Source organism: Peromyscus californicus, unplaced genomic scaffold (genome assembly GCF_007827085.1).
Source record: "Peromyscus californicus insignis strain IS unplaced genomic scaffold, ASM782708v3 Scaffold_1__1_contigs__length_55948999, whole genome shotgun sequence".
NCBI lineage: Eukaryota > Metazoa > Chordata > Mammalia > Rodentia > Cricetidae > Peromyscus > Peromyscus californicus.
This window is the reverse complement of record NW_026294492.1, coordinates 25,271,601-25,286,511: the sequence shown is the minus strand read 5'-3', so window position 1 is coordinate 25,286,511 and position 14,911 is coordinate 25,271,601. Positions and strand designations below refer to the sequence as shown.

The 14,911-nt window shown below is 43.3% G+C and overlaps 1 protein-coding gene across 14 annotated transcripts in view; it reads right to left on the bottom strand.

Moving 5' to 3' along the window:
- The window catches only part of Ttc27 (tetratricopeptide repeat domain 27), a 220,406-nt gene that overhangs the window by 42,288 nt on the left and 163,207 nt on the right, over window positions 1-14,911 (bottom strand). For 11 of the 14 annotated variants that reach the window (XM_052746271.1, XM_052746272.1, XM_052746275.1 and 8 more), the window contains 2 exons: window positions 13,275-13,502; window positions 759-872 (listed from right to left, as the gene is read on the bottom strand). In XM_052746271.1, the coding sequence (XP_052602231.1) occupies window positions 759-872; window positions 13,275-13,502 (342 nt within the window). The remainder of the gene's footprint in view (window positions 1-758; window positions 873-13,274; window positions 13,503-14,911) is intronic. The other 3 variants (XM_052746265.1, XM_052746267.1, XM_052746276.1) reach the window with 1 other exon arrangement.

Here is a 14,911-nt window from a genome sequence, read left to right as displayed (position 1 = left end):
CTTCAGGGTGCTGGCCGGACCCTAAATATGCTCTGTCTAGGACTTTGGGCTTCCTTATTCTCTAAACACCACCTCCACCCTACTGTGTGGCTGCCTGTCACTGTGTGTCTCCCCTCTATGCCAGCTTAACTCAAAGGGCAAAGTGTTTTCCTTCTCTCCTCCACGCGCCTCCTCCTCCAGGCAGCTGTTGAGATTTACAGCTTGCCCGCCCTGGGAGTTTTCTTTTCAATGCTAATAAAACTGTACTCAATTTTCCCATTTGAGTCTATTCTTAAATTATTTTATTAATGGGCCTAAGAACATCAAGAGAGGATCCCAATGTCCCCAGTATCATATGGTGACTCTGGCAGTACTCCCCAAAATTTCTGGTAACAACAGTATGTATTAACTTTGCCTAGCCACATTCAATCCAACCTTTCATATACTAGAATCATTCCTGTTCCCTCTCTCTAGTCAAAATAATTTTCACTTAAGGAGCATCTATTAAATACATTTTCACTAGGATCTTTCCATTTATAACTTCATGTATTCCCCCACAAAAACCCTGCTAGGGAATGTCACCCATTAATGAAACGCTGAACGAACAGGACCTATACAACCACACTAGTGTTACTCCACTTGGTCACACTGCCTCCCAATATACCATCCTACACACAAGTGGACCACACTTGTCACCAGTAAAGAAATAAAGGGAAAAATAGTGCAGATAACATGTACTGGAGCACCCCAAAGATTTGCTCATCTGTTTGCTTGTTTACCTTCAGAACACGCAGTGCATAGCTCCTTCCCCAAAGGCTGTCTTGACGCAGACAGAGAAGCAGCAGCAAGGGGGTGGGCATGTTCAGACAGAGGGAAGAGCTGAAAGGGTCTGGCTAAGAATGGAAAGAAACAACCGCTTGTCAGAGAGACTCTGCTGAGATTTCTATAGCGCTCACACATCTGGGGCAAGTCAGGAGGCCATTGCTACTACTGGCCACGACCTGGGGAAGCCAGAGTCTAGTGTGCGGGAGCCAATGCAGAAACACAAAAGCACAACACTCTGGGTTTTTGGATGAAATGATGCCTGTATTTAAATAATGATTGCTTACGTGTTTTAATTTTTTTTTAAAAAAAAGAACATGATCTGCTAGATTTTCCCTCCCAGAGCCACATAGAGCAAAACAGAAGTGAGAAAATGGCTGATTTAGGAGGTTCTGAGCACCTCTGTGGCTTCAGCCATAATACTGAACCTCTGAGTCTTTGGGTGTTAAGATGTGTGTGTGGGGGGGTGTTAAACAGACTAAAATTCAAAAGCTCTGAGACTCCCCAGAAGTGACGGGGTTCATAGGTACGCTGGTGCCATCTAGCGGTGGGATAAATACACTGGTCATAAAAACAGTATTCAGAATCAGCAGATTTGAAAGAGCTAAAAAGGGAGTTCATTCAATTAGAGGCCTTAGACATTAATTCAAAAGAAGCCCAGAGAAAAACACGGCCTAGAGAAAACAATTGTTCAAAGCGTCATGGTTCCTAGTTCCTGGAGAAGTAGTGTGTGTGATGAGGGAGCCACTACAGTACTTCATAAACTCCAATACTGAAATGGAAATTAGCCATGCCGGGGCCAACACAGAGTGCCACTGGAGAATGGGTGAAATTATTTTTCTGACTGAAAAGATAACTTCCAACTGTAAGGAAACATGGCGCCACCTGCTTGGATTCCACAATTTTCTGACTTGCTTCTCTCGATTTCCTTTTCCCTCGGGGGTTTCCCCAAATCAATAATCAAGGCTCACACTTTCTAAGTCCCTTTGGTACCAATGGGTCTGTATCTGTGTCACGTGTGCTGAAGATAACACAATCCAGCCCTAAAAGCATACCCCATTCTCCATTCTCTGCCTTCTGCTTCCCTAGCTCGGTCCCACGGCACAAATGCAAACCGGCTGTCGATGTAGGTCATCAAACAGGAAGTGTCCTGGGCCAAATCCCAGATCACCGCAATCACTGTTTGGTAGCAGCTTTTTCCCTAAGAGATGCTTCATGCTCGGTTCTGAAATATGTGCACCACCATCTTAGATTCTCCTCACTGAAGGTGCACAAGCTTTACCCTAAAGGGATAGTTTCCTCCATTTTCTTTTACTGTAGGCTATGGGTTGTTTAATGCTGTTTCTCTTCACGCTGTTTGGATCTGGTTACAGCTGTTCTGTTATTTGCCTACTCTTTCCAAAAAAACTTACAGTCTGTTTGAGTCATATGCACCTGAGACTCTCCTGGTAGGTTTATCTTCCTATGAGGCTACAGATAATGGGGCAATGGTAATTTGCTAGCATTACTCATGTTTACTACTGAGAGCTGATTATGGACCAGAACTGTGCTAGCCCCGTACATACACTGGCTGCTTTTCCCAGAAGTGGAGTCATATACAAACCGGAATAGCCATCATATGAAAGCTAAAGAATGGACTGGCCTGTGCCTTGCTCCTTGGGGTTCAGAAGCAGGTCTCCAGCAGCAAAGCTTTGCCCTCCCCACTAGACTTAGTTCCAGTTATAGCTCAGATGGTAGCACAGGGCTCATGTCTCTTGGCAGTTTTACATCTTAGGCCTTAGGAGTTTGGGTTTTTTTATTGCTTACCAATATGAGAAAGGAAAGAATCTTTTGTTTTCTGTACATATTACCCACACATGTCCATCCTGTCTGCCCACTGGAATGTAAGTACCAACCTCCTTGGATCTTCTACCACAACTAATACAACTTTACAAAAGAAACTATCCAATTGCATTTCAAATAAAGATATTTTATCCTTTCAAAAACTAAAGAGTCAGGCATAGTGGCACATGTCCATAAACCCAGTATTAGAGAGTCTGAGGAGAAAAAAAAAAAGACAAATTCAAAGCCAACCTAGGCTATGTAGCAAGACCCTGTCTCAAAACAAAACAAAAACCTCTAAAATAACAGACAACACCTGCCCCTATCAATGAAGGACGAGCACAGACCTTCAGATGATGAAATCACAGAGACTGGGCTATGAAGGCCTGGCTGTCAGGGAGGTCTCTAGAGACTCACTGGGTTATCAGGTGTTGAGTGTTCCCGAAAATCAATCTTATAACTGCATTTTGCTCATAACAAGAGCCCAGTGACTCTTCATTAAAGGGAAAAAACCTTGTAAGCTGACAGCTTAAGGTATTCAGGGCTCTCTAGAACTTGGTCTTAGCCAACATGGTATTGTGTCCTGCCATGATCTCAGAGAAGAAGAGCTCCGGAGCTGGACTCAATGGACAGACTGAGTACCAGCTCCAGTCCTCATGAACTCCAGGGGGTGGTTCAATTATTTCTTCATCATAAGAACCTTGGTGATTGTGCTGCTGGCTAAGGATACTCAGAGTGCTTACAAAACAGAACCTGGAACCTGCTCATATGCAATACTAGTTGTTATAATACTATTACGACAGAATAAAATGAAGTCAAACTCGACAGTTACCAAGAATCTTTGTTTTCTAAATGACTGTATTTGCATACACAGGCTCTCATTCCCAGAACACATGTTCCCAGCTTTCACTTCTGTCCCAATCTAGCATGCTCTTTAGGTTCATATCAATACTTACTTCTCCTTCTGGCCTTTTCTGACCATCACAGCCTCATTCACCTCTAGGCAGCAAAAGCACATTGCCCATTTAGTCTACCGCTGATTAGACCCACACCTCTTCTCCCTCCATTTAAGACACAGAAGCCAAAGGGGTACAAGTCTCCACTTAGCATAATCTTCTGCACCTCTCAATATCACTGAATGGTCTAAAAGGAATCCGTCCACATTTACATCCTAGCTTGGGGCAGCAGTGCTTACCAAACAGGAGCTATGTTCCTCCAGTCTCAACAAAGTGCTACTCCCTGTTTCAGAGCTAAAATTTCATCTCGCCTCAGTCCACTGTCTCCTCAGCCTTGCCACTGGCTTCATCCCACCTTTGTCCACCCGAGGGTTTCATTTCTGCCCACAGCCAACTAAAGACCCCCAGTACCTCAAAAGCTTTACTTAGCCCTTCTGCTCCGAGTTCAGCAGTACATCTGAGCCTCATCTCCTGGGTGTGCCTGTAAGTAAGCACTCTGTTGATGCTAATCTGTTGTCAGACCTACAACTCACTCTTCAGTCTCCAGAGTGTTGCTGAAGGTCACCAGTGACCTCTTCGTGACCTTCTACGAATTTTGTGGCATTTGGCGTCACTCCCTGACGCTTGTTCCTCCTTTAATTTCTATGATCCCTCTCCCTTGGCTCTTTCCCCTCTGGCCAAGTCTGCTGTGTTGACCCCAGTGTGTTCTGTTTGATTTGTATTCTGGTAATATCCTTTTTTCTACCTCCCTCCAATTGCTAGAGATGCCCAGAGTACAAGTATAGCTAGAGTTTTCCTGCCTGGCCCACAGTCAGGACAAATCTCTCTCACCTGCCAGTCCCACAGCCACTCAGACCCGACCAAGTAAACACAGAGACTTATATTGGTTACAAACTGTATGGCCATGGCAGGCTTCTTGCTAACTGTTCTTACAGCTTAAATGAATCCATTTCCATAAATCTATACCTTGCCACATGGCTCGTGGCTTACCGGCATCTTCACATGCTGTTTGTCATCGTGGAGGCTGGCAGTGTCTCTCTGACTCAGCCTTCCACTTCCCAGCTTTTTTCTCCTCCTTGTCCCACCTACACTTCCTGCCTAGCCAATGGCCAATCAGTGTTTTATTTATTGACTAATTAGCAACACATTTGCCATACAGAACATCCCACAGCGTACAAGACTCTGCCTAATAGCCTCAGCGGGTACCATGTTCTCTAAGGAATTCACTTACTAGTGTGGTTCCAACTCACGTCCAAAGAACACCATCTGCACACTCCACTCTGGTTCACAAGGGGTCTTCACTCAGGCTTTTAGCTCTAGGGGACTATCAGCTATCTTTGCTTAAATCACCTTATAGTCAACATCCAGAACTACATCATCTGTCCTGCTAAAAGGTATTTTTCCCTTCCTGGACTTCCTATAGCTAATTTAAGAGATATCTGGGTCTGGAGATGTAGCTCAGTAGTCTAATGTATACTCAGCATGTGTCAGCACCTGGGTCCAACCCCCAGTAACACACACACACACACACACACACACACACACACACACACACACACACACAGACACCAGGCGTCCAAACTGATTCCAAGGCTTCCCTCAACCCTGCCAACCCAAGAGTAAACTCAGAAAATTTTCCTCTGTAACAAACTTCAACCTATTCCTGCTCATACTTACTGCTAACGTCACTGACACTCACCTGTGACATTCATTCTTCATTTAAATTTTCGACAGTACCATTTGTGACATATTGGTCATTTACACAAAATCACAACAGAGTCCCCTATCCATAAAGCTAGATAACCCTAAGGCAGGGCCATAAGTGGTTCAAAACGGATTCTCCCTCCATCATTTTCCAGCACAAACTCTTTGCTCTCTGCTCATAGGTTGGCACAGCCCACTGCATCCCACATTTGCATCTGGCACACGGCAGGCACTCCATACTGTTAGGTCAGGCAACCACACAATGTTCTAGTCCAACAATAAACCTTTCAAAACAACCAAGAACACTAAAACGATGTAAAATGCATGATTTTTAAAAGCCTATCTATTAACTATTGACCAATTGTTGGTTTTATCTTGTCAGGGGATTTAAAATTAGTGTATTAAAAAACCCATATTCAAAACTAAAAGTATTGTCAGGTATACAAGAAGCTGAGGAAAGAGGACTAAGAGTTCTGGTCCATCTTGGGCTACAAAGTGAGAAAATATCTCAAAATATTACCACCACTACTACTATTAATAACACAGAAGCTACTTAATGGGAAATACATAATCAAAATTGCATTTTATTTTGTGCAATTTGTGTCCTCTAAAACAAGTAACTTTATCTCCAATGTTTGTTTATAACATACATGAATTTATAATAGCATTTAGAAATGTTAGATATTTCTATCCAGAATGCATTAATACAGCAAAAACAAGACTATTACAAGAAATTAATTAATGACTTTTCACTAAAAGTGCTAGTACATTAAGTGTGTGGCCTCATTTTTCATACCCACACTAAAAAACTATATACATAAGAAATTACATACACACACAAGAAAAATTAATGTATTAAAACCAGTTTTGCTCATTTTCATTTGTTCTACATAAAAAGTGAAGTGTTAAACAATGACAAAAAATTCAACCCTTGCTGGGGATGTCTTTCTGTATGCTGTGAATATATGTTGCTCCCATTGGTTAATAAATAAGCTGCTTTGGCCTATGGCAAGGCAGTTTAGAGGCAGGCGGGAAATTCAAGGAGAAAGACAGGAAAGAAAAAGGCAGAGTCTAAAGAGACGCCAGCCTGCCACCCAATGGACAACATGCCAGCAGACCAATAAGTCACAGAACACATGGCAAAACACAGATTAATAGAAATGGGTTAATTTAAGATATAAGAGCTAACTAGCAAGAGGCCTGCCATAGACCATACAGTTTGTAAATAATATTAAGCCTCTGAGTGATTATTTTATAAGCGGCTGCAGGACCACAGGGCAGGGCAGGACTGGAGAAAACTTGACTACAAACCCTCACAGCTGTAAGTTGCATTTGGATATAGCCTTTTTTTAAAAGAATTATTTGTATGTTTTTGGTTCTGTGTATGTGTGTCTGAGTATAGGTGTGTGCACGTGAGTGCAGGTGCTGCTGGAGGCCAGAAGAGAGCACTGATCTGCTGGAGCTGGAGTTACAGGCAGTAGTGAGCTGGTCTGTTTCCCTCCCCTCACTCCCCTTAGCTCTCTGAGCCCAAAATGCAATTAAACTCTTCAAGATTTTAATTAAAGAATTAAAACAATTGTAATCCTTAAAGAATTATACTCCCTCGCCGGTAGAGCCACCAAAACAGCAAGCATATACTGGGACAGCCACGTGAACTCTTGAATCCATGCTTTTCCTCAAGCTCTTTGCCCACCTGAGAAGCCAGCTCCTCTCTAAACTATCTTGTATTTCCCATCATCCATTCAACAGCTACCTCCCACCTCACATCAGCACTATGCTTCCCCCACCCATCCAGCAAGGTGACTACTTCTCTCTCCAGTATCTTGATTATCTCAGTCTCAAGTCCAGTAACATCATATGACCTTACAAAAAAAATCAGTTAACTAAGGCAGAGAGTTAAGGAGAAAAGCTTTTCAATAGAGAGGAACAGAATAAAGAAAAGGAAAAACATGTGTGGAGCTGGATTGGGACACTTGACAGGAAGGAACATTTTCCTTTTTCCATGTGACACATACTGGTTTGACATCTAAGCAACTCATTTTTATTGTTTGCATAAAATCAGGAAAATGGGAAGAATGGCAAACAACAGACACAAGAACCCAAGTTTTAAATCAGTCTGTATGCCAGCAAACCCTGCCTTGGATTCGGTTAGGTTTTTCCCCTACTTTCTTCAGCTTTTAGTACCTCAAGTCCCCAAAGTCCAGGCTTAAATCTGACAAGTTTCTCGAGTCTCATGGGAAAAGAAACAGGCAGGTATGAGTGGATGGTAGCTAGGAGTCTGAAAAGCACCAATGTTAACCATGGGTGTTCTGGCTTTCCAAGAAATGCACCATAAACAGTGCCTTAGCATTGCAGCCCATCCCTAACATGAAGCCAAACAGTGCCATTTTTATACCAATGCCCTGCAGATGCTTCTCTCCATTTACCTAGATTTCATATTAGACAGATCGGAAAATGGTGGCAGCATTTTTTTTTTTTTTTTAAATTCTAGCTTCTCTTTCTTGTGACACTTAAAGGAGACAGCATGGTGTGATGACAGCTCTTTCTTCAGGGACATCCATCCTTGGGTCACAAGTTACCAAGTCTGCGGTGTTTGAGTTACAGCTTGTAGCAGTTCTACACAACCAGAGCACCAAATGCGTGTGGCGTGTGGCATTTGTTTTCAGTCTGCCTGAACTGAAGACATATGGCAGGCTGCAAAGTAGCCTCCCATGCTATCTGTCTGCATTGTGGGTCTGCTTGAGCAGCTATCATTTCTTTGCTTTAGTAATTAGTTCTAAATTGCAGGGCCATCGAGCCTGTCAGGTTTCCCTTGCAACCACCCCCAAGTCAACCAGAGCTGTGTGGGGCTGACATTAACAAGAACAGGGACGGTGGAGGGAGGGGCACGGGGACTAGGGAGGAGAAGAGCCCAGGAGTTAGAAATAGTTAAAGTAATGAATGTGGAGACTGAGAACGCAACTAGATAGATGCAGGAGTCTGGAGTCCCGAGAAGTCAGGAAGGACGGGAAGTTTGGGGAGTTGAAAGCTGCAGACGGTATTCCAAGCTATGGGGCTATGTGAAGTCACAGCAGTGGCTGCAGAACAAAACACAAGAACTAAAGCCTTAGCCTTAGGAGCCCGCAAAGGGGACTGAGAAGTAACAGCCATTGAGGCAGGAGAGCAATGATGGTGCTGGCGTGTTGACAACAGACTGGGCATCTGAGAGCTCAATTCATAGATCCGAGGTACCTGGCACTCAGTAACTGAGGCTACAGCAAGCTAAGATACAGAATTCATTTTCCTGGCTTGTATGGCGTCTGCAGCTAGGTAAACTTTGGGCAGAGGCCACTACACCCAGCAGGGTTCAGTGCAGTTTTCTAGAAAAGTAAAAAATTTAAATTACTAAAGTTTTACTTTACATCCTCTGAAAGAGTGATTTAAATTAGAGTACAACTTTTCAACCAGAGTGCTACTGACATGACAGGCCAGAAAAATCAGCATAGATAGATATGCTATACACTATGAGTATTTTTTCCCAGCAACCCTGGTATCTCTCCCTTTCAGAAGCCAAACAGCACATACCCTCACTTCCCCATTATGAAAACCAAAATTATCTCCAGAAATTACATAATCACATGCAGTTAGAATCACTAAGTTGGTACTACTGCCAACAAAAGCCAACTCCAAAGTTATACATCAAGCACTTTTGCTGCCAACTAATCCCCACTAACTTCAGTAGGTTCACGGTATGTGAATGCATCCTACTCTTCTCCAGAATGCTACATGCCACCAACAAAGCTTGGCGGATACTAATTGTATGCAGTATTCAGAATAGTGAAAGCAAGCGGTTAGCTCAACTTATCAACACACATGCATGCACACACACATACACACACCTTAAATTTTGTTTGAAAAATACCATAATGAAACCTAATTCTTCAAAAGCTATTTTTTAAAAAGCATTATCTGGTTTCGTTTTTTGTTTGTTTTCAGTGTAAAAGACTATCAGGTCTACCTTTTTTGCATGCGCATATTTGTATCATTTCAGCACTATCCATAACAGGCAAGAGGTGGGAGCAGCCTGAGTCTTCAGCCAATGAGCAGGCAAATAGAATGCGGCACAGTGGAATGTCTTCAGTCTCAAAAGGAAGAGGCTCTCATCTCACTGTAGCATGGATAAATGCTGAGCACACTATACTAAGTGAAATAAGCCCGTCATCAGAGACAACACTGAGGGCTGGAAAGACGCTCAGAAGTTAAGAGCACTGGCTGCTCCTGGGAACGAGCAGGACTAGGTTCCCAGTACTCACAGGGTGGCTCACAAATGTCTGTAATCCCAGTTCTGAGGGATTCAATACTGCCTTCTGGCCTCCAAGGGCACCACACACATGTGATGTGCTTACATACATACATGCAAGCCAAACACCCACACACATGAGAAAAAAGAGCCAAATGCTGTATGACTCTGCTCTTGTGCGGTATGCAGAATAGCAGAATCCATAAGACGGAGAGCAAATGGTGGCCGCCAGAGCCTGAAGGGAAGGGAAAATGGGGCCTTGCCAATGGATTTAAGAGTTCCAGTCTCACAAAATCAAAGGTTGTGGAGACCGGTTGCCCAATAGTACGAACCTACTCCATATTAATGAACTGCATATATAGAGATGGCAAATTACATGTTACATATGTACTTTTTAACCTCAGCTAGTGAGAAAAAAAAACGTGTTGGCGCCACAGTCAGATCATCTGGATTTTAACACCAGCAGGTTGCCCAGAGAGGCACCTGGCTGGAGTAGTGCTACTGTAAGCATCAACAGCCAGTTTTAAACCAGAGCTATCCAACCAGCAGCCCATGAGCTGTATGGACTCCAGGATGGCTATAAATATAGCCTGGCACAAATATCATGCACTTACTTACAACATTTACGAGATTTTTTGTTTTGTTTTGTTTTGTTTTTCGAGACAGGGTTTCTCTGTGTAGCTCTGGCACGCGTCCTGGAACTCACTCTGTAGACCAGGCTGGCCTCGAACTCACAGAGATCTGCCTGCCTCTGCCTCCCAAGTGCTGGGATTAAAGGTGCGCCACCACCGCCCGACTACATCACGAGGTGTTTGATGATGTCTTTGTAACCTGAATACACAGTACTTGAGTATGAACTCTGTAACTCTCCAAGTTGCACTGCATCATCACACAAAGTATATGTGCTCTTCTTCTTTGGGTGGATGACAACACTCGAGCCACAAACATGGCTGACTGGATCAATGATGATGTCGCTGAGGAGATGGCTTCCTAGTGCCATTAAGAGGCACAGTTAAATAAATGTACACAAAGCAGTAAAAAGTTATGTTAAAGTGATTTTCTTTGTCTACTGTCAGCATGTCTGGTTAATTACTTGGGGAGCCCTGGAGATGGTAGGCAAAAATCAAGGTCTCATAAAATTAATATTAGATGATGCAATCATTGCCCCAAACTTACATTCAATGAAGTTTCACTGCAGAGTACATCAAAAAAACGTATGGCCAAAAGCATTAAAAATGGGCAACATCTGCCAGGCTGTGGTGGTGCATACCTTTAATCCAAGCACTCAGGAGGCAGAGGCAGGTGCATCTCTGAGTTCGAGGCCAGCCTGGTCTACAGAGCAAGTTCCAGGATAACCAGGGCTACACAGAGAAGCCCTGTCTCAAAAATCTAAAAACAAAACAAAACAAAAAAAAAAATGGGTAACATCATACAAATTGTTATCAAGACTGTGAAATAAGGGACATGAGATTAAATCATCATCAATTACAGGAATTCCTTAAAACTGTCCATCCAGGTTCTTTTTAACAAAAGAAACAAAGAAAACAAAAGTCTAGGCAACATCACTACTTTTCAGGAATAAGATGGCTAAGTCAAGGTCAAATATTAAAAAGACTTCATTATTCTCAACACATTGCTTGTAGTTATCAAAACAAAAGTTATGCCAGAACTTGACAACAAAATCCAACTTATAAACTTAGCATTTTTAGTGGATTTAACCACTCACTTAAATGAGCTAAACATGTTTCTTTGAGGTAAAAAACAATGTTTCAAGCTGCAAATATGGCAAGCTCAGATTAAGGCAGACAATTTCACGCATCTTGACACACTGGCTAAATACTGTCCTGTGAACAAAATATGCCGTCTTGATTCTCAATTTGACACAGAATTTAAAAACAGATTTCAGGATTTCCATGAAAACAGTATTTTGGTACATTCATGACTCCATTTTCAGGTGACACAAACCTATGTTACCTGCCAATTTACAAATGGAATGCATAAAGCTGCAGTCTAACATTCAACTTAAAGAAAAAACTGTAGCAGCCAGGCGGTGGTGGCGCACGCCTTTAATCCCAGCACTCGGGAGGCAGAGCCAGGCGGATCTCTGTGAGTTCGAGGCCAGCCTGGGCTACAGAGCGAGTTCCTGGAAAGGCGCAAAAGCTACACAGAGAAACCCTGTCTCGAAAAACCAAAAAAAAAAAAAAAAAAAAACTGTAATCACGTGCTTTCCCAGACTTTTTTCAGGTCCTAGCTTTAGAGAGATAAACAACATGAATTATTCATGTCATTTTTGGCAGCACCTAGATTTGTGGGCAACTACTTTACAATTTTTTTAGATTTATTTATTGTATGTGTATGCATGTTTGACCTGCCTGTATGTAAGCGTGCCATGTGTGTGCCTGGTGCCCGAGCAGGTCAGAGGAGGGAGGTTCCCCTGGAATTGGAGTTCCCAATGGTTGCTAGGACCAAACTCCAGTCCTCGGCAAGGGCAAAGTGTTCCTAACTGTTGCGCCACTATTTTCAACAAAGCACACTGAGCGTAAAATCGGAACCAGACTGTCTGATAAGCCCTTGAGAGCCTCCTGAGAACCAGAACTGTTTCCATCAAACCAGATACTGATGCGCTCACTCGGGTTTCAATGCAATGTCAAATGACCCAATGTCAAAAGGTCTGTTACTTTTATAACTCTATATTACATTTATGATTTTTTTTTTTAAATCAACAGTTTGTTACTTAGATATGTTCATTTTCTTTACTAGTGGTCACAAACGGGGCCTGTTCAATGACCTTAAAAGACCCTCTGGAGGCATTGCATGGTCAGGATCACTATGTGCGGGCCTTTTTGCTTTGCTTCTCTGTAGTAGCAAATGTCACACAAACTGTGCAAACTTGTTCTCATGAGCTTTCATTATTGCTTGTGGCACATTTAATGTATGGCACAGTTCTTCCCCATCTCGTGTGACTGAGGAAGGTCGGCGGCTTCCCCTAGTCTAAGTGTAAAGACCTTCCTGAGTCTGTTGGTTAGGCACGTTCTTTTCAGTGCAGCTTCCTTTTGAACAGGCAAGGGATGGACGCAACCCAGGTTTTCAGCAGATGAATTATTCAAGTCGGTGCGCACGTACTGGTGCCATGACCGGAGACATGAGAGCAAATGTAAAGTGTGACAGAGAGAGAAGAGGCCGTCTCTCAGAAAACCACTCCACCAACTGAGTATCATTACGTGTAATGAAGGAACCTCCCCTTAGACACAGGACCTCTCCTGCACATTTATAAAGTGACAAAGTTGTTCATGTGGGCAGGAGAGATGACTTCATCAGTAAAGTGTCCAGGCGCGAGGGTCTGAGTCTGACTCCCAGAACCCCTGTAAGAAAACCCAAGTGGCAGCACACCTTCCTAATCCCAATACTGGGAAGACAGACAGCAGGACCCCCGGGCTCAGCGGCAGTTAGCACAGCCTATTTAGTGAGCTCAGGATCAATGAGAGACCCATCTCAAAACAAAGATCGACAGCTCCCGACACCTGAAGTTGGCCTCTGCCCTCCACATGTGCCCACAGACACGTGCACCTGCATACACACATACAGAAAATAGATTTCTGTATATAAATGTGTGTATATAAATCTAGACATTTTCTCCTTAAATGATCAATAATCCACTGTATTTATTGGAAGAAAACCCCAAGCCAAGAAGCGAAGGTTTTCTGAGGTCTGACCTGCATGGGATTAATCTTCACTGAGCGTTCAAAGCACTCCACACATTCCCGAAACTCCTTGTTCCGAAGATGGAGGAGGGCTTTGGAGCGCTGGGCACGCGCACTTCGGTGTTGCGACAGCTCCCAGGCCTTGTCATAGCAGGAGTGGTCTTGCAGGACATCTCCAAGCAAACAATACAAGCTTGGCGTTTCCTTTTTCTCCAGTTCTCGCCGAAGGATCTCTTCTGCCTGGGAACAACAACAAAAATAGCAAAATCACTTGATTGCGACTAACTGCTACTTTTAGCACATGCACAACTTTTATCTCATAGTCTCTGTATTTTCAATTATTTGCTCATTTCATGGCTCGAGAGCACAGGCTGCCTGAGAAAGGGAAAACAAATACGGCCCCAGTGAAAAGGAACCAGGAGAGCAGGGCCTGCTCTAAGGTCCTGGGATCCCCAGGCACTGGGAAGCCGCCTGCCTGTTGGGAGGTTCATTCTACCACTCTATGACTTCCCTGGTTTGCTCGGCCCCACTGCTGCTGTTGGAAAAGTGTCCTTACCTCCCCTGGACCACAGCATTATTGGTTTATAAGTGTTCTGTATTTAAGTTGTCAAAGAGGGGGCACAGGCAGTCCCAAAGGAGACAATACACGAAGTAGAAAGGACAGAGAACTGAGGTAGAAGCCCGGTTATAAGGAGGCAGAGAGAGCAGGCATTAGTTACTGGATGGGCTCCAAAAAGCTGGCAGTTCTTTAGAACCAAAGGTCTTGGAGTCCTAATGGTAAGCTCCGAGGCTTGGAGCTGGAACTGTCAACGGCTAAGGAATCCTGACTCCTACACAAGAGCTGCAGAGCCAGGGGGCCTGATCCTCAAGGCTTCACCTGGAGCCATTAACTCCAGAAGGTACAACCTGCTGCTGCTCACACTTGTCTACCTGATCATTGCTGGTAAATGCTCAACAGTACAACAGTTGCTGAAGACCATCACTTAACCAAGTTCTCCTTGTTTACCCATGACTTCTGTCCAGGTGGAGCAAAAGGTACCCAGCCTGAGTGGTAACACCAACACCAGGCAGGCACATGTGGTTCCAGACAGTCAGCCCACTGGTTTCGGAACTTAAAGGTTGACGTCCATAATGCAAGGCTACCTGATCACGTAAGCTAATTCTGTGCTTATTACTACTATACATCCTCAACTTACCTCACCCATGTCTGCCGTCCTGTTTCTGATAAATCGGCAAGCTCAAAGTCTGTATATTAGATTTAATTTAAGTTAGACGTATCTGTAATTACTAAGCTGTCTAATTTTGTGAACTCTTTTACACAAGGGATGCACTTCTGAAAGTGTCTTAGGATGCTGGCACTTTTGCATTTGTGATATAGTACAGGTAATTTATAGACTGTCAAGCCTACTCTGGACATGGAATCAAAATTTATTAAGTAGTTTCCAAGGGAAAATAATTCTAAGTCCCTGAAAGCCAAAACAAACATGAAGTTTTATAATTCAATGTTTTAGAATATAAGTCCTCTATTCACAAATAATATATTAGTTAATAATGTATCTGACCAAAATTCTGTGACCCATAAAGATAAACATTTAACCAAAATTTCGTATGATAGTGGCCGCTCCATCTTTGGTGAAATAAGCTTATAG